The sequence below is a fragment of the Oncorhynchus gorbuscha genome, unplaced genomic scaffold, assembly GCF_021184085.1.
Source record: "Oncorhynchus gorbuscha isolate QuinsamMale2020 ecotype Even-year unplaced genomic scaffold, OgorEven_v1.0 Un_scaffold_1846, whole genome shotgun sequence".
Taxonomy (NCBI): Eukaryota; Metazoa; Chordata; class Actinopteri; order Salmoniformes; family Salmonidae; genus Oncorhynchus; species Oncorhynchus gorbuscha.
Genome location: NW_025746513.1, coordinates 62,501 through 82,227, shown reverse-complemented (window position 1 = coordinate 82,227; position 19,727 = coordinate 62,501). Strand labels below are relative to the sequence as shown.

Genomic DNA, 19,727 nt, shown 5'->3' with positions numbered 1-19,727 from the left:
GAACATACAGTATGGGACGAGGCCAGACTACAGGCTACAGAACATACAGTATGGAACGAGGTCAGACTACAGGCTACAGAACATACAGTATGGGACGAGGCCAGACTACAGGCTACAGAACATACAGTATGGAACGAGGCCAGACTACAGGCTACAGAACATACAGTATGGAACAGGAGGTCAGACTACAGGCTACAGAACATACAGTATGGAACGAGGCCAGGCTACAGAACATACAGAACATACAGTATGGAACGAGGTCAGACTACAGGCTACAGAACATACAGTATGGAACGAGGTCAGACTACAGGCTACAGAACATACAGTATGGAACGAGGTCAGACTACAGGCTACAGAACATACAGTATGGGACGAGGTCAGACTACAGGCTACAGAACATACATTATGGAACGAGGTCAGACTACAGGCTACAGAACATACAGTATGGAACGAGGTCAGACTACAGGCTACAGAACATACATTATGGAACGAGGCCAGACTACAGGCTACAGAACATACAGTATGGGACGAGGCCAGACTACAGGCTACAGAATATACAGTATGGAACGAGGCCAGACTACAGGCTACAGAACATACAGTATGGAACGAGGTCAGACTACAGGCTACAGAACATACAGTATGGAACAAGGTCAGACTACAGGCTACAGAACATACAGTATGGGACGAGGTCAGACTAGAGGAACAATATGTTGACTTTACCTAGGCTTGCAGTCTATACATGCACAAAGGTCAAGCAAGACAAGAGTGGTGAAGAGTAGTTGTCAATTACCTTGCTAGGTTTTCCCCTTTGGACTTGCGGTGGTTAATCAATACTAATCCCCCAAGTCTAGTCAAAGTTCACCACCGATGTTGTTACCCTTAGTCACGGTTGCACAGCCAATCCCTTTCAGCTGATAACTAAGGAGTTCACTGCTCAGCGTTCAATTAACTCTGGGCAACGGAAGAGTGTAGCTGGTCCATTGGTGCGGTTGTGGAATTGAGATGACAGTCGGCCAGCTTTCAGGAAGGAGGAGGAGGAGAAGAAAGGGTAACTCCATACTACCAGAGCTCTTGTTTGTTTCAGTGACAGCAGATCCTGTATGGACTCTGTGATTTGAGGAGTTTGTTGTGAGGGAGAAGAGGTAACTAGGTCCCAGATCAGTTTGTGCGTGCTTGCTTATACCTCACCTACTCCTATGTATGGCATGACAATGACCATAGTATTTGCTCTAGAGCCCGAACAGATCTGGGACCTGGCTAGAGGAGAGACATGTTGGAGATATGTACTATAGTGTGTGATGTCTGTAGTGTCTCGTTGGGATTCCATCCATCACAGATACTTTACCCTGTAATTGATGCTGTGTGTTTGAGGACCTACATGCTCACACCTCAGGCACTTCTTAGTGTGGGTGCACAAACAACAATCTGTTTTCTGGTGATTTAGTTTCAACCAGCTGATGTGTGCGTGCCTGTGTGTTAGACTAGCATGCCGGAGAGGGAAGGCTGCCACAGAGCAGAGAGTCTCAGGGTGTCATAATGGACTTCTGTTTGGCTGGGGGCCCTGGCCACAGTCCTGGTATAAAAGAGCCTTTGAGCAGAAGAGGGGCTGCTGCTGCTTGGTTTAGAGACATTATACCCTGGTCACAGGATGTGTCGCTCCTGGAACCGACTCAAAGTGAGGTCACAAAGATTTTCTTGAGGGTGTACATGTTGGTGTATTTCTGAGAGCGCATTTCAAATGGATGCTTCATTCGATTTCGATAATTGCCTTTCACCCCGATTCACATTTGAGATGTTTTCAGTTAACATTTAGGCTACGCCACATGCATTTGTTTCTTCTCCGTAATGAATCTAGATCTGAGTACCTCCATGACGATATCAAGAATAGAAAAAAATTCTAACAGTACTGATTGGTCCAATTAATTCTACACTCAACCAATGAGTTGAGCCAGAGTCAGAATACTTGAAAATTCGTCATTGGTTTTGCTTCCCTGATTGGTTAGAGATGATCCAATCACTGATTACTATGTTTTGTACAATACCCATCATTTTGACATTACCACAAATGACTTCAACGACGGCGGTCTCAGACTGAAGTATGTATCAAACATAGAGAAGCTGAAGAATTCAGTTTGAATCATCAGCCAATATTTAGGCTACATTGAGTGTATAATTAATTTTTTCAGATGTATGGAGACAGATACTATCACAAAAGCCACCGATAATGCTGTGGCAAACGGTTTCTTATTTAGATGTACCAAAACGTAGGCAGGATTGCATTTCCTTATTATTTCGCCTGTTGACTTTCTCTCTCACGAGTGATGTTGATTGAGTATCTGATAAGCAGAACACATGAACACAGGAGATTTGCTACTGAGATTAGGTCCCTCTGGGATAATGAATCCAAATATATTTTTATTGGTCACATACACGTGTTTAGCAGATGTTATTGCGGGTGTAGCGAAATGCTTGTGTTAATAAAGACTGCTCTACCTGTTCACCACTAAAAGTAGGCTAGTTTTTGAACACCCCATCTGACTGAGAGTTTTGAATGACAAGGGTTTTGGGTGGTTTCGGGTGTCTACTTGCTACCTTTCCTGCTTTACCTGTTCACAACGACATATTGTCCCATTTTATGTCACTGAATGGGCCACTCCCAGGCTCCACGTCAACACACTGCCTGCACACCTGTGGCCAGCTTCTATTGGTCTCACCTGTAGCTACCGCTTCTTCCTCCTTCACAGCAGAACTGAGCTGTGGGATGCTCATTGGTTGTACATAGACATTCTCTTCAGGATCTGCAAGCTAGTGTTCTTTCAGTGGTCCGCTATATGGACAGACGTGAGCCTTAAAGAAGAACATCCTTGTGAGCAGAGATTGTATCATTATTTTCAGTTTTTTTACAGGCAACCTGGATCTGAATGAAGCTGGTGTGTATTGTATACTGTTGTCTGGTGTGAAATCTCACACAGTATTTATTTGAATGTTTATGTACTGATTTGGTGTTTCACTGATATTAGTCTCTTGTGAAAGACTTAACAACTGTTAAATCAAAACACCTAATCCATGTGACATCTTCAAGGAGTTCTTCAGCGGTTGTGGGGTTGTTATAGTGCCGTCAGATTCTAAAGCTGCTATATTTTTCTCAAAATTGCACTGAGATACACATGATGATTGAGAGTCATGACACTTGTGAAATATTCTGCAACACTGATTGTCTATAGGATCGAGGCCAAAGTCATAACAATGCATGGTTATCTAACTACTGGTGAGAGTGAGTGCGTTGAGTGAGTCGGTGAAAAGGAGGTGAGGAGAGGAATCAAGGAAATACAATTGAGATTCCACCTGTGTACTGTAGCTGAGGAGGGCAGCCTTTCCCTCAAATCAGACCTCTGACCCCTCCATTCTCCTCTCCTTAACCTTTTCAGATCCCTCCCCATGCCTGTTTCTCCAGGCTACACCCAACTGGAGCAGAATGATCCGTCTATGAACCCCCTGCGCATCTCAGTCGGAGGACTTCCCATGTTGGCCTCCATGACCAACACCCCAGACCCCGATTCCGCCTCAATTTGAAGGCCATCGTAGCCCTGGTCCTGGCCATTGCCCTGGTCCTCCTCTACATGCACCTGAACCCGGGCTCCTACTCCAAGGTCCCCAGCTCCCGTAACTGGAAGTCTGGCCACACGGGGATGGCGATGGACGAGGTGGCCGACCGCTACAATGACACTTACCCGTCTCAGCACCCCGAGCGGACGCCGCAGGGCACGCGCTACCGCATCGGGGTCATTGCCGACCTGGACACAGACTCACGCAGCGACAAGAAGCTGACATGGTTCAGCTACATGCGCCGGGGCCACCTGCTGGTGTCGGAGAGTGGCACCAAGGTGGCCGTGGAATGGGACGCGGAGAGGGTCCTGCTGGAGAGCCACCTGGCGGAGAAGGGCCGGGGCATGGAGCTGTCAGAGCTGGTGGTGTTCAACGGGAAGCTGTACAGCGTGGATGACCGAACGGGCGTGGTCTACCACATCGACGGCAGCAAGGCTGTGCCCTGGGTCATCCTGCCTGATGGGGACGGCTCCGTCTCCAAAGGTCAGTGAGGTCGATGAGCCAAATTCAAGTGCAGAATCGATTCCTAGGCTCCTGTAGATCTGAAAGGATTGAATAAGTATACATTCTATGGTAAATGCTTCATCTTGCCTTCTAATAGGGTAGATAGAATTTTCACCATATTGCTGACACCTATTTAATCCCTCTCAGTGAATATGGAGTAGGGGTTAAGGGTCAATTTGGCATTGTGAGTGTCTCACTGTGTAGACCAGGCAGGCAGATTTGGAACTTAATCTGTTTATTTACTATAAGGGGTCTGTTGAAGAACCTCATCTGGGGGAGACAACAACCATGGAAATGGAATTTGTTGGATCTCATTCTCATTTGTAAACACTTGAGTGTACAAAACATTAAGAACACCTTCCTAATATTGAATTGCACCCTATTTTGCTGTACAGTAGTTCAGTGAATCATAACATCTTGATGTGTGTCCCAATGACCCTCTTTCCCTCTTTCAGGGTTCAAAGCGGAGTGGCTAGCAGTAAAGGACGAGCACTTGTACGTGGGTGGCCTGGGGAAAGAGTGGACAACCACCACGGGGGAGGTGGTCAACAACAACCCTGAGTGGGTAAAGGTGGTGGGCCATCGGGGGGACGTGCAGCACCAGAACTGGGTCCCCAAGTACAACCTCCTGAGGTCCGCAGCTGGGATCGAACCTCCAGGTGAGAGCTGCAGGGTTGAAAATGCTAACCATGCTAACGCTAACTGCAAAGGCTATGCTGACTGTGTTAGCCTAGCATATACAGTTAGAGTTACCCTTGCAAACTATTAGCATTCTCTATGATATTCAGATTCTCATGACATTCTCTCCCCAGGTTACCTGATCCACGAGTCGGCCACGTGGAGCGACAGCCTGCAGCGCTGGTTCTTCCTCCCACGCCGCGCTAGCAAGAGCGCTACGACGAGACGGCTGACGAGCGTCGTGCTGCCAACCTCGTCCTCAGCTGCTCGCCGGACTTCAAGGACGTCACCGTGAACCGGGTGGGCCCGCATAACCCCACACACGGCTTCTCCTCCTTCAAGTTTGTCCCCAACACGGACGATCATATCATCGTGGCTCTCAAGTCGGAGGAGGACGCTGGGAAAATCGCCTCGTACATAATGGCATTCACACTGGACGGCCAGATCCTGTTACCTGAAACCAAGATAGGAGACGTGAAGTATGAGGGTCTGGAGTTCATATAGGAAACAAGGACATATAGTAGCTATGTGGAACATAGTTGTTGACATTCCATGCACTCAAAAGTTAACTTGCTGCTTGTTAATTGACTGTGAAGACGACACGCAGCCCAATCGATCAATCACGGATCAGAAGCCATTTTGGTGTGACCTGAGGTAAGCATCAAATGGAAGAAAACAGACTGAAACAGGGAGGGGCTACCTGTCATTTTTTCATTTTATGTTGCAAAACATTTAAAATAATAATTTAGTCGCATTCCCTAATGAACTCAACTCAAGGTTTCAGGGCCAAGACATTCTGTTCAGTAAATGGGAGCCTAGAGTAGCCTAGGCTACCTAAACAAAGTCCTCTAGTTGAGGATGTCCTCTTGATGGCCATCCTCTTCCTAGGCCAACGGCTGTCTTGTCAAGTAATGTAGACTTTTTCAGAATGTCTTAAACTGTGATTTAACTCATAAAATGCAGATACTGTACATCCAGGAACTAATGGATTTGTTGTATTTTCCCCTAGTGTATATCACAGTTTCGTCTTAGAAAAAGAAAAAAATCATATACTTCAGGACACTATACCCTACGTCAGGGATCATCAACTAGTTCAGCGGTGGGATGATTTTGTTCTTGAGCGGATGGTCGGTGGGCCGGAACAGAATTACAAATCATTTGTAGACTGGAAATTGACCACATGAAGCCCAAACAGATATATTTGACTAAAACGTGATCATTTCAAACCGTGCTTACATTTGTATATGATCACGTGTCTCTCTATTGTGCAGGGGAATACCTGGGAACAGATTTCCACAATGAAAATCACTTGGAGATGATTTGCTGGTGTTTTTAGTCTTTTATGTCCAACAATGAAAATACAAAAAATAAAAACCTGCTTCATGTGACTCCATTGACCTTTATGAAAATATGTTTTTTAAAGGAATATAGAACAAACGCAGAATCTCACATCATCCTGTTTTGTTTTACTGGTGTTTGTTGAGTAAAATCTATCATGATACACCCGGAGTCTTTTATTGGGTGAGGTTGGAAAACATACAAAATCAAAGAAGATGACTATTTGTCTGCATTATGTAACTATCACATCATTTAGGTTGGGTACTATGAATATACCTTGTTATTAATTAGCACGTGTGTGTTATTATCAAGTCATATGGATGTGCAATGCTGTTATTCTGAAAATTGATTGAACATAATACAAATGTATTAAATAATTTTACATTTAGGTTAGGGTTAGGATTTAGGGTTAGGATTTAGGGTTAGGATTTAGGGTTAGGATTTAGGGTCAGCCATTGTTTTTTCTTGTCCAAGGTTGATGAGATTAGGCTTGACCTAATCCTTGATCTCTCTTGGTTTAGTCAGTCTTATCTATTGGGAATCAAACTAAAACAATATCTACAAGCTGTGCAACCAGCCCCTGTGAGGTCACACTAAATCTAGAGAATCCAGTTGCATGCGTGCAGTTTTGATTACGTTAGTAAATACTTTCACCCCTGTGGTTATAGCCTAGTTAAATAAAGGTTCAATAAACATCTAATATAAATCTAAGCGGTGTCATTTTACAAGCGTTTTATAAGAACTACCATGCGCACAGCAAGACACCAAGAGGTAAGATATTTAAGAATCTGAATGTCAAATGTCTCTGAAAATTCTAGATTAACTATTGTCCTTAGTGCTGAATATAATGTTTGCTTTTTATATTGGATTATATTGGATATACTTGATTGTCTGTTGTACACAAATGTACTTTATGTACAGAAAATTGATTTTTGTTGAAAATCAACTAAATGTGCTATGGTTTCTTATCAATACACTGTCTGGCGTGGGAAAAGCACGTTCACTAGATACAGTGATCCAGCATGGTCATTTTTGTGGAGAATACAATTTTACTTTTTTATTAATAAAACACATTTGAGTTGTAATTCATTTATTGCATGAGCTAAACCTATTCATGGTGGTTGTTATTGTTGGGGAAGATGGTATAATATTGTAATGACCTGACTAGATCATAAAGGAACAATTGTCCAGACAGAGGTTTGAGTTTCCGAATTGACGGTTTATTACCAACTTTACACAGGCTACTGTTTGGCCGTAGCCCACGCCAAATAAATGAAAGATAACCCACAAGATAATCGTGACCTTCTCTTGTGAAGCCCAGACGTAAGAGAGAGAACAAAGGCTAAACCTGGTCTTAACTTCCAATGTTCCATCCCCCTGCCCAACCCCCCTCCACGCCACTCCGCAAACCGCCAGGATGCCCGGTATCAGAACCTTCCAGGCATTCCCGTGTTTGGCAGATAGCAGGTTGATTGGCATATCGGAGCAGGTTGATTGGCATGTCGGACCCCGCGAACACTGGGTACTGGTAAGTACATCACAACCACCTACTAGCCAAACACATAACACACTGTCTGTGCGGGTCTGTGCGGGTCGCTACAATATATAGACATTAAAGCTTTAGGCCAATGGTTTTGCTCCTGGATGTGGGGAGATGGGCCTATATAGAAGACCCCTTTTGGCTCAAGAGCACCCCTAGAGGCAAAACTTAATATGGTTAATAGCATGAGGCAAAAACACGTGGGCTAGACCGTGAGAACCCTCACTCTATTGCTTGTCTGTTTGTCAGTTTCCCAAGCTGGTTGGTGAAAATGCTGAGGCCTTGAATCACTTCTCTGTGGCTGCTGTTGCTTCTCCATGTCCCTGGACTCTGCAACATGGAATCTATTCAGTGAGTTCCCTGTAGCCTGGATTGTACTGTCTAGTCAACTCCTATGGTTATTGTCATGCCACATGCCATGGCCATACAACACAAACAGATCTGGGACCAGGATAAGTTCAGTTGGCCAACGACACAATGAAATCTGATATTTCCATTTCTCTATTCATCACACATAAGTCATGTTAATTTGTGAATTACGTTGTTAGTAGGACAATGACATGATTTATATTTTTTGGAGTAGACTTCCCTATGATCAGGCATCAGCCAATCATGTGGTGTACTCCTCAAGCTCAAGTTCCACTCCAGCCCCAGACTATGTCAACTCATTCACAACACCAAACCACAATAGTGTGATTTACCAGACCAAGGAAACCAACCCCATCAGTTGGTCAGCAAGAGTCTTTAAGAACCAACGAGAATGTTCCAGGTGTATTTCCTTCCCCACTGCCAGTCTCTCTCTCCAAAGCAGCCTCAGACAAAACCAGACCAACAGTGTTCACTTCAGCAACCGACTGCTCCTAACATGTGAGGGCAGGTATGTGTTTCACGTCCAGGACTTCAAGAACGACATGGCCCAGATCCCTACTAACAGCAGTCTGGCCCTGTCCTACCCCTGTCCTGAAGGCCAGTATGACTTTCGCTTTGTGGTGAGACCAGAATAAATCTGATAGCACTGCCTGGCACAGATGAAATAATGTTCCTAACACACATCCACAAATGTAATAATTCTGCCCTGCTGCCAATCGGTTTTTAATAAGAGTTTGAAATGACAGTACTGTAGTTTTGGAAATACAATATCTGATTGATTTGGTTACATATGCTGAAATCATATCCAAATGTATCACTGTTCGTAGATCAAAATTATGCAAAAAACTATATTAACATGAAATGTGTGCATGCACTTGAATAAAATACATTTGAACATACAGGGATGAGGATTGTGCTTTTTTCATGTCTATTATTCTTCCACTAGATGGGGTCGTTCCTTCAATCATATTCAGTTGTAAATACTCAGTATGGAGGCTGAAAGAGGAATTGGGTTAAAAGTATAACCCTAACCCTAACCTAACCCTGACTCTAAACCAAGTCCTTACACTAACCCTAACCCCCTAACTTTAACCTAACCCTAACCCTGACTCTACACCAAGTCTTTACACCTAACCCTAACCCTGACTCTACACCAAGTCCTTACACCTAACCCTAACCCTGACCTGTCTTTACACCTGGCCCCTAACCCTCTACTAAACCAAGTCTCTTTTAACCCTAACCCTAACCCTGACTCTAAACCAAGTCCTTACACCTAACCCTAACCTGACTCTACACCAAGTCCTTACACCTAACCCTAACCCTGACTCTACACCAAGTCCTTACACCTAACCCTAAACCTAACCCTGACTCTAAACACCTAAGTAACCCTAACACCCTAACCCCTCTAAAGTCTTTACACCTAACCCTGACTCTACACCAAGTCCTTACACCTAACCCTAACCCTGACTCTACACCAAGTCTTTACACCTAACCCTAACCCTAACCCTGACTCTAAACCAAGTCCTTACACCTAACCCTAACCCTAACCCTGACTCTAAACAAAGTCCTAACCCTAACCCTAACCCTGACCTACTCTAAGTCCTTACTAACCTAACCCTAACCCTGACTCTAAGTCCTTACTAACCTAACCCTAACCCTGACTCTAAACAAAGTCCTTACACCTAACCCTAACCCTGACTCTACACCAAGTCTTTACACCTAACCCTAACCCTAACCCTGACTCTAAACCAAGTCCTTACACCTAACCCTAACCCTAACCCTGACTTCTAAAACCCTGAAAGTCCTTACACCTAACCCTAACCCTGACTCTACACCAAGTCCTTACACCTAACCCTAACCCTGACTCTAAACCAAGTCCTTACACCTAACCCTAACCCTAACCCTGACTCTAAACAAAGTCCTTACACCTAACCCTAACCCTAACCCTGACTCTACACCAAGTCCTTACACCTAACCCTAAACCTAACCCTGACTCTAAGTCCTTACACCTAACCCTAACTCTACACCAAGTCCTAAACCTAACCTGACTCTAAGTCCTTCCTAACCCTAACCCTAAACCTAACCTGACTCTAAGTCCTACCTAACCCTAACCCTGACTCTAAGTCCTTACACCTAACCCTAACCCTGATTCCAACCCTAACCCTAACCCTGATGTAACGGATGTGAAACGGCTAGCTTAGTTAGCGGTGCGCGCTAAATAGCGTTTCAATCGGTTACGTCACTTGCTCTGAGACCTTGAAGTAGTAGTTCCCCTTGCTCTGCAAGGGCCGTGGCTTTTGTGGAGCGATGGGTAACGATGCTTCGAGGGTGACTGTTGTCGATGTGTGCAGAGGGTCCCTGGTTCACGCCCGGGTATGGGCGAGGGGACGGACGTAAAGTTATTCTGTTACACTGACTCCAACCCTATTTACAACCTAAATAGGAGAACCCTTTGAAGAACCATTTTTGCTTCCAGGTTGAACCCTTTTGGTTTCATACAGGGAACCCAAAAGGGTTATCCTGAAACCAAAAAGGGTTCTGCTATGGGGACAGCCAAATAACACTTTTTACTAAGTGTAACTTAAAATATAATTTTACTTTTTTCACTATCTTTGTAGGGACTTTTGGGGATTTCAGGTACCTACGAGGATAGAAGAACAATTCCACACACACACGCACGCGCGCACACACACACACACACACACACACACACACACACACACACACACACACACACACACACACACACACACACACACACACACACACACACACACACACACACACACACACACACACAGGAAAGGGACTGATTAAGGGTACGAGTAACTGTCATTACATTACATCATACTATGCATACTACACAGATAATCATCTCCTACATAGACACATTTCAGTCTGAGAATAGCTGACTCTAATGAGAGTAATAGGACTATTTAGAGAAAAGGACAAGCAGAGAGGCCTGTTAGAGAGGCCTGGATCTGGATGTGGGTTGAGAGTCAGGAAGTGAGGAGCACGGCCTTCATACACTAGCCGATTTCCCTGAGTACAGTCACACGTTCAGAAATACCATTAGCAGTCAACACTCAGGGGGAGAAGTGTGTCAAATTCAGTCCCTTAAAGGCCCAGTGCAGTCAAAAACGTAATATACCTGTGTTTTATACTTCCACACTATGAGGTTGGAATAATATAGAGACTTTCAGACCTTGATATAATACTTGGCCAATAGGAACGAGACTTTCAGACCTTGATATATTGTCCTTCTGTAGCTCAGTTGGTAGAGCATGGCGCTTGTAACGCCAGGGTAATGGGTTCGATCCCCGGGACCACCCATACGTAGAATGTATGCACACATGACTGTTAGTCGCTTTGGATAAAAGCGTCTGCTAAATGGCATATATTATTAAATACATGATTTTTGCTTGATCCAGCAATGTAATTGCGGAGCCTCCGGAGGCTTGCAGAGGCCAAATCAAGTTCTGTACCGCATCGTCATGCGCCTCCCAAATTGTGTAACACTGCAGAGGGCTCTGCACATTGACATGATTGGTAGACAGTAGGGGGGGGGGTACATCCAGGAAAAACATAAACTCAGGTCCTTCACAACTTCCTTCACAACAGCTCTGCTCCGTGAAGCAAGAAGTATGAATACCCTGACTTCTGTGGACGCTGCATCGCTGTAAATTCTGTGGCCACTTCAGACGCCACATTTGTACTTTCATTGTTACCCAGAGATGGTTTGATAAAAACAGCTGCATTGAACGTTTTCGCATAATAAACACTGAACAAACAGTCTCTATCTTGGTTTACAACATATCGCTCAACATCAGTGGACAGTCACCATGTGGGTCTCTGTGTGTCTGATCAGCTCTTTACTTCATATCACTGCAGGTGAGTCCTACAATATCCTAACCTGTAGATAATGTCATATGTATAGCAAAGATAACCTCCTACCTACCCTGCATAAGATAACCTCCTACCTACCCTGCATAAGATAACCTCCTACCTACCCTGCATAAGATAACCTCCTACCTACCCTGCATAAGATAACCTCCTACCTACCCTGCATAAGATAACCTCCTACCTACCCTGCATAAGATAACCTCCTACCTACCCTGCATAAGATAACCTCCTACCTACCCTGCATAAGATAACCTCCTACCTACCCTGCATAAGATAACCTCCTACCTACCCTGCATAAGATAACCTCCTACCTACCCTGCATAAGATAACCTCCTACCTACCCTGCATAAGATAACCTCCTACCTACCCTGCATAAGATAACCTCCTACCTACCCTGCATAAGATAACCTCCTACCTACCCTGCATAAGATAACCTCCTACCTACCCTGCATAAGATAACCTCCTACCTACCCTGCATAAGATAACCTCCTACCTACCCTGCATAAGATAACCTCCTACCTACCCTGCATAAGATAACCTCCTACCTACCCTGCATAAGATAACCTCCTACCTACCCTGCATAAGATAACCTCCTACATAACCCTGCATAAGATAACCTCCTACCAACCCTGCATAAGATAACCTCCTACCTACCCTGCATAAGATAACCTCCTACCTACCCTGCATAAGATAACCTCCTACCTACCCTGCATAAGATAACCTCCTACCTACCCTGCATAAGATAACCTCCTACCTACCCTGCATAAGATAACCTCCTACCTACCCTGCATAAGATAACCTCCTACCTACCCTGCATAAGATAACCTCCTACCTACCCTGCATAAGATAACCTCCTACCTACCCTGCATAAGATAACCTCCTACCTACCCTGCATAAGATAACCTCCTACCTACCCTGCATAAGATAACCTCCTACCTACCCTGCATAAGATAACCTCCTACCTACCCTGCATAAGATAACCTCCTACCTACCCTGCATAAGATAACCTCCTACCTACCCTGCATAAGATAACCTCCTACCTACCCTGCATAAGATAACCTCCTACCTACCCTGCATAAGATAACCTCCTACCTACCCTGCATAAGATAACCTCCTACCTACCCTGCATAAGATAACCTCCTACCTACCCTGCATAAGATAACCTCCTACCTACCCTGCATAAGATAACCTCCTACATAACCCTGCATAAGATAACCTCCTACCAACCCTGCATAAGATAACCTCCTACCTACCCTGCATAAGATAACCTCCTACCTACCCTGCATAAGATAACCTCCTACCTACCCTGCATAAGATAACCTCCTACCTACCCTGCATAAGATAACCTCCTACCTACCCTGCATAAGATAACCTCCTACCTACCCTGCATAAGATAACCTCCTACCTACCCTGCATAAGTAAAAGTGTCAGATAAATGTATTCAAACAACATCTGGCATGTGTTGAAAATAGAAAGTTAGCAGAATATCTTGCAGTTTAAAAATACATACTGTACGCTTCAGTAAACACAGAAAATGTTGCTGGTTGATTTATTTTTCAATCCAGATTTGAATGCGTTTCTTGGTTGTATGGTTTAATAACAATGTTTTATCGCATCGATTTAAAACAATTCAAATGCTGATGAAATCTCAGATCTGTCGATGTTCCAAAGTCAACATAAGTGGATTGCTGTTTAAAGTACGAGCAAAATGAAAAGTGACACAAAATAATCTGTTGGTACAGTTACATACAGATCTCATATTTGGTGTTTTGTTAATGGAGCTCTGCAATCCTGCAATGACATTAAAACATTATGGCTTATGTTGCTTTGTGTTTCAACAGGCTGCACTATATTAGTCACTAACTATGGTAAGATCACTGTCTACTCAGGCCAGTCTGTTCTCCTGCCCTGCTCCTGTAGTAAAACCCAGGCTAAACCTCCCAGCTTCACATGGACTAAACTCAGAGGTCAACAGACACCTGGGATAATATCAACCCAGAGTGATCTGTACAGAGGCAGAGTGGAGATGTTTAATAGCACCTCTCCTGGGAACCTCTCTGTCCTCCTCTCACACATCACCGAGGATGATCAGGGGTGGTACAGGTGCCAATTCAGCCATGAAAAATACAGTGACGTCGAACTCACTGTTGAAGGTAAGAGATGCAGCTAATATCAAGCTTACATCGCTGTGTATATAGAAAGTCAAACAGGAAACACACTTCAATAAAACTATCGATACACAATTAATGATTTGGCCCATCTTAAAACATATCAGCCATTTCAAGATATAAGACAGGGAGCAGTAATCTTTTTTGTAATGTTTGTTATGTATTGTTTGTAATGTTTGTTGTAATTGTTTGTTAAGTGTTTATGGTAGTAGTTGTAGAGATCTATGATTTTCTGTAATCAGAAAAAGAAGTATCCAATAACACATTGCTTCGTGTTTCAACAGGCTGCACTCTGTCAGAACCTCGATCAAGGGTGGTCAATGGATTCCCAGGCCAGTCTGTTCTCCTGCCCTGCTCCTGTAGTAAAACCCAGGCTAAACCTCCCAGCTTCACATGGACTAAACTCAGAGATCAACAGACACCTGGGATAATATCAACCCAGAGTGATCTGTACAGAGGCAGAGTGGAGATGTTTAATAGCACCTCTCCTGGGAACCTCTCTGTCCTCCTCTCACACGTCACCGAGGACGATCAGGGATGGTACAGGTGCCAAATCAGTGAGACTCAAATGACAGACGTCAAAATTGATATTCAAAGTAAGACAGACAATTCGTATTAATCACTTCAATCTTTTTGAACATCATTATTGATATTATCTACTCACTTTGGAAATCATCTGTAGATATTGTAACAGCATACCTTAGATATTGTAACAGCATACCTTAGATATTGTAACAGCATACCGTAGATATTGTAACAGCATACTGTAGATATTGTAACAGCATACCGTAGATATTGTAACAGCATACTGTAGATATTGTAACCACATACCGTAGATATTGTAACAGCATACCGTAGATATTGTAACAGCATACTGTGATATTGTAACAGCGTACCGTAGATATTGTAACAGCATACCTTAGATATTGTAACAGCATACCGTAGATATTGTAACAGCATACTGTAGATATTGTAACAGCATACTGTAAATATTGTAACAGCAAAAAATTAAAACTTAAAAACTCTAGATATTGTAACAAAATACTGTAAGACAAGGGCCCTTCCAGGCCAACAGCAGTGCAGTATGTAGATTACCCGAACTGACAGACTGAGTTGAGTGAAATTGATAACACATTTCACCAAATGTTCTACTCATTTGACTAAGTTACATAATATAGTTTTGTAATGTGCCTTTGCTCTGGCTAATGTTCCTCTTGTCTGTTAGGGAAATACCAACCCCTCACAACCACTACCACCAAACATCCACCATTAACTCAACCAAATGGACTAGACATTACAACATTCCTAATACCAACAATGTCACCTAAAGGTCAGTGAATGTTTGTCATGAAATTCTTCTCCATAAAAATAATATAAAAATGAAATCATTTAAAGGTATGTCTCTGTTTATATAACCCATATTCCCATCAAAGGGCCAGTACATTTACAGAACTTTGAACAACAATCAGTTGTCATGTTTGTCATTTATTATCATGTCTTGTCCCTGTGCTCCCCATTCTATTCGTTTCCCTCTGCTGGTCTTATTTGGTTCTTTCCCTCCTTCTATCCCTCTCTCTCCCCCTCCCTCTCTCACTCTCTCGCTCTCTCTTCTCTCTATCGTTCCGTTCCTGCTCCCAGCTGTTCCTATTCCCCTAATCATCATTTAGTCTTCCCACACCTGTTCCCGATCCTTTCCCCTGATTAGAGTCCCTATTTATTCCTTTGTGTTCCGTTCCTGTCCCGTCGGTTCCTTGTTTAGTATTCACCATGCTGTGATTGCGTTTCGCCCTGTCCTGTCGTGTTTTTGCTGTGATTGTGTATCGCCCTGTCCTGTCGTGTTTTTTGCCTTCATCAGATGCTGCGTGTGAGCAGGTGTCTCTGTCTACTACGGCCTGCGCCTACCCGAAGCGACCTGCAGTCTGTGGCCGCTTCTCCAGTTATTCCCCTCTACAGACTAGAGGATTTCTGTTATTCCCTGTTTGGACTTAAATAAACTCTGTTTCTGTTAAGTCGCTTTTGGGTCCTCTTTCACCTGCATGACATCAGTAGTCAAGCTGACCCCATAACCTATTGTATTGGACTGTACTGGAAGAGTTCTCTTTTGCAAACAGCCAAACTATCTGTTACACTGTAGATTGACAGAACACTGTCATGTCCTTTAGGGGCAGACACAGTGGGGACTTCAGAAGAAGATCCATCTGCTTCCCCTCAACAATACAATACAATCCAATACACCTTACTGGCTGTTCTACCAGTCATACTGATCACCTCTGGAGTGGCTTGGTACATATACAAGAGAAACAAAGGTACAGTATGTATTCCATAATTGCAAAAACTCAGAAAAGCAATGACTTCAGTGGAATGTGGAAAGGATTTGTTTTGTGAATTAAACTCTGTTTTTAATCCCCAGGAAAGAAAAACACAGGAGAGAAAAGTCGTGGGAGCAAAACAGAAGGAGAGAAAAAGGTAAATAAATCATTTAGAAGCTCTATCACATTGAGAGTGATGGGAAAGGAAGATAGATAGAACAATCAATCAATCAAATGCATTTATAAAGCCCTTCTTACATCAGCTGATGTCACAAAGTGCTGTACAGAAACCCAGCCTAAAACCACAAACAGCAAGCAATGCAGGTGTAGAAGCACTGTGGCTAGGAAATACACACTAGAAAGGCCAGAACCTAGGAAGAAACCTAGAGAGGAACCAGGCTATGAGGGGTGGCCAGTCCTCTTAAGGCTGTACCAGGTGGAGATTATAACAGAACATGGCCAAGATGTTCAAATGTTCATAAATGACCAGCATGGTCAAATAATAATACTCACAGTGGATGTCGAGGGTGCAACAGGTCAGCACCTCAGGAATACATGTCAGTTGGCTTTTCATAGAGGATCATTCAGAGTATCTCTACCGCTCCTGCTGTCTCTAGAGAGTTGAAAACAGCAGGTCTGGGACAGGTAGCACGTCCGTTGAACAGGTCAGGGTTCCATAGCCGCAGGCAGAACAGTTGAAACTGGAGCAGCAGCACGGCCAGATAGACTGGGGACAGCAAGGAGTCATCACGCCAGGTAGTCCTGAGGCATGGTCCTAGGGCTCAGGTCCTCTGAGAGAGAGAAAGAAAGAGTTAGAGAGAGCATACTTAAATTCACACAGGACACCAGATAAGACAGGAGAAATACTCCAGATATAACAGACTGACCTTAGCCCCCCGACACATAAACTAATGCAGCATAAATACTGGAGGCTGAGACAGGAGTGGTCGGGAGACACTGTGTCCCCATGACGATAACCCCGGACAGGGCCAAACAGGCAGGATATAATCCCACCCACTTTTCCAAAGCACAGCCCCCACACCACTAGAGGGACATCTTCAACCACCAACTTACCATCCTGAGACAAGGCCGAGTATAGCCCACAAAGATCTCCACCACGACACAACCCAAGGTGGGGCGCCAACCCGGACAGGAAGATCATGTCAGTGACTCAATCCACTCAAGTGACGCACCCCTCCTAGGGACGGCATGAAAGAGCACCAGTATGCCAGTGACTCAGCCCCTGTAATAGGGTTAGAGGCAGAGAATGCCAGTGGAAAGAGGGGAACCGGCCAGGCAGAGACAGCAAGGGTGGTTCACTGCTCCAGTGCCTTTCCGTTCACCTTCACACTCCTGGGCCAGACTACACTCAATCATATAACTTACTGAAGAGATGAGTCTTCAATAAAGACTTAAAGGTTGAGACCGAGTCTGCGTCTCTCACATGGGTAGGCAGATCATTCCATAAAAATGGGGCTCTATAGGAGAAAGCCCTGCCTCTAGCTGTTTGCTTAAAAATTTTAGGCACAGTCAGGAGGCACGGCGTCTTGTGACCATAGCGTATGTGTAGGTATGTATGGCAGGACCAAATCGGAAAGATAGGTAGGAGCTAGCCCATGTAATGCTTTGTAGGTTAGCAGTAAAACCTTGAAATCAGCCCTTGCCTTAACAGGAAGCCAGTGTAGAGAGGCTAGCACTGGAGTAATATGATCACATTTTTTGGTTCTAGTTAGTAGTCTAACCTAGAAGTGACAAAAGCATGGATTAATTTTTCTGCATCAATTTTCTGATTTTTGCAATGTTACGTAGATCTGTCCTTGAAACAGTCTTGATATATTCGTCAAAAGAGAGATCAGGGTCCAGAGTAACGCAGAGGTCCTTCACAGTTTTAATTGCGACGACTGTACAACCATCAAGATTAATGGTCAGATTCATCAGAAGATCTCTTTTTTTCTTGGGACCTAGAACAAGCATCTCTGTTTTGTCCGAGTTTAAAAGTACAACATTTGCAGCTAACCACTTACTTATGTCTGAAACACAGGCTTCCAGGGAGGGCAATTGTGGGGCTTCACCATGTTTCATTGAAATGTACAGCTGTTTGTCATCCGCATAGCAGTGAAAGTTAACATTATGTTTCTGAATGACATCACCAAGAGGTAAAATATATAGTGAAAACAATAGTGGTCCTAAAAGGGAACCTTGAGGAACACCGAAATGTACAGGTGATTTGTCAGAGAACAAACCACCCACAGAGACAAACTAATATCTTTCCGACAGATAAGCTCTAAACCAGGCCAGAACTTGTCCGTGTAGACCAGTTTGGGTTTCCAATCACTCCAGAAGAATGTGATGCAGAGATATGTGATGCAGAGATACAGATGCAGAGATATGTGATGCAGAGATACAGATGCAGAGATACAGATGCAGAGCCTCGGTCTGATGCCATTAAAAGGTCATTTACCACCTTCACAAGTTCAGTCTCAGTGCTATGATGGGGTCTAAAACCAGACTGAAGCGTTTCGTATACATTGTTTGTCTACAGGAAAGCAGTAACAGCGCAACAGCCTTTTCAAAATCTTTCGAGAGGAATGGGAGATTCGATATTGGCCGATAGTTCTTTATATTTTCTGGGTCAAGGTTCGGCTTTTTCAAGAGAGGCTTTATTACTGCCACTTTTCACATCTCACTTATCATTGTGATATTATACGGTTAATGGGACAATGTTACTGTAGGTGTGTCTTATTTTCTTTCTCCTGGGATGATTCCTCTGCAATGTGTTCCACGATTGCAGACAGAACCACTGGTTTAAGCGACAAGACAACAATACCGCTCAGTGCACTAGTAAGAGACAGTGTGTTTGTATGTGTCTTAAAGACTGTTACTGGATGAAGTCATGTCAAATTCAGTGGCCAAATTAGGGTCTCAAGAAAGATAATGTCTCGATCATTGTGCAATTCCTGTGCTGTGGAAGTCACTGTTTTGTCTCAAACAGGAGGCTGCTGAGAGGAAGACGGCTCATAATAACAGCTTGAATGAAGTGAATGGAATGGTATCAAACACATAGAAAACGGGTTCGATACCATTTCATCGATTCCATTCCAGCCATTACTATGAGCCCATCCTCCCCAATTCAGGTGCCACCAGCCACCTGTGGTGTCTCATTGTATCTCTCCTCTCTAGGATGATCCCTCTGTAATGTATGATACGGTTCAAGAACCCAGAAACAACAACCAAGAGGAGACAACAACACCCCTCAGTGCTCCAGTAAGAGAAGTACAGTGTGTGTGTGTGTGTGTGTGTGTGTGTGTGTGT

The 19,727-nt window shown here is 43.9% G+C and overlaps 1 protein-coding gene and 1 pseudogene across 1 annotated transcript in view; both read left to right on the top strand.

The window, feature by feature from the left end:
- Positions 1–759: 759 nt before the first annotated feature.
- LOC124024418 lies at positions 760–6,176 on the top strand (annotated as a pseudogene).
- Positions 6,177–11,649: 5,473 nt separating this feature from the next.
- LOC124024423 overlaps positions 11,650–19,727 on the top strand; it is a 9,474-nt gene continuing 1,396 nt past the window's right edge. Inside the window, exons 1-7 of the mRNA XM_046338323.1 lie at positions 11,650–11,926; positions 13,780–14,091; positions 14,391–14,702; positions 15,332–15,436; positions 16,269–16,412; positions 16,517–16,572; positions 19,596–19,679. Coding sequence (XP_046194279.1) covers positions 11,878–11,926; positions 13,780–14,091; positions 14,391–14,702; positions 15,332–15,436; positions 16,269–16,412; positions 16,517–16,572; positions 19,596–19,679 — 1,062 coding nt within the window. The 5' untranslated portion in view covers positions 11,650–11,877. The remainder of the gene's footprint in view (positions 11,927–13,779; positions 14,092–14,390; positions 14,703–15,331; positions 15,437–16,268; positions 16,413–16,516; positions 16,573–19,595; positions 19,680–19,727) is intronic.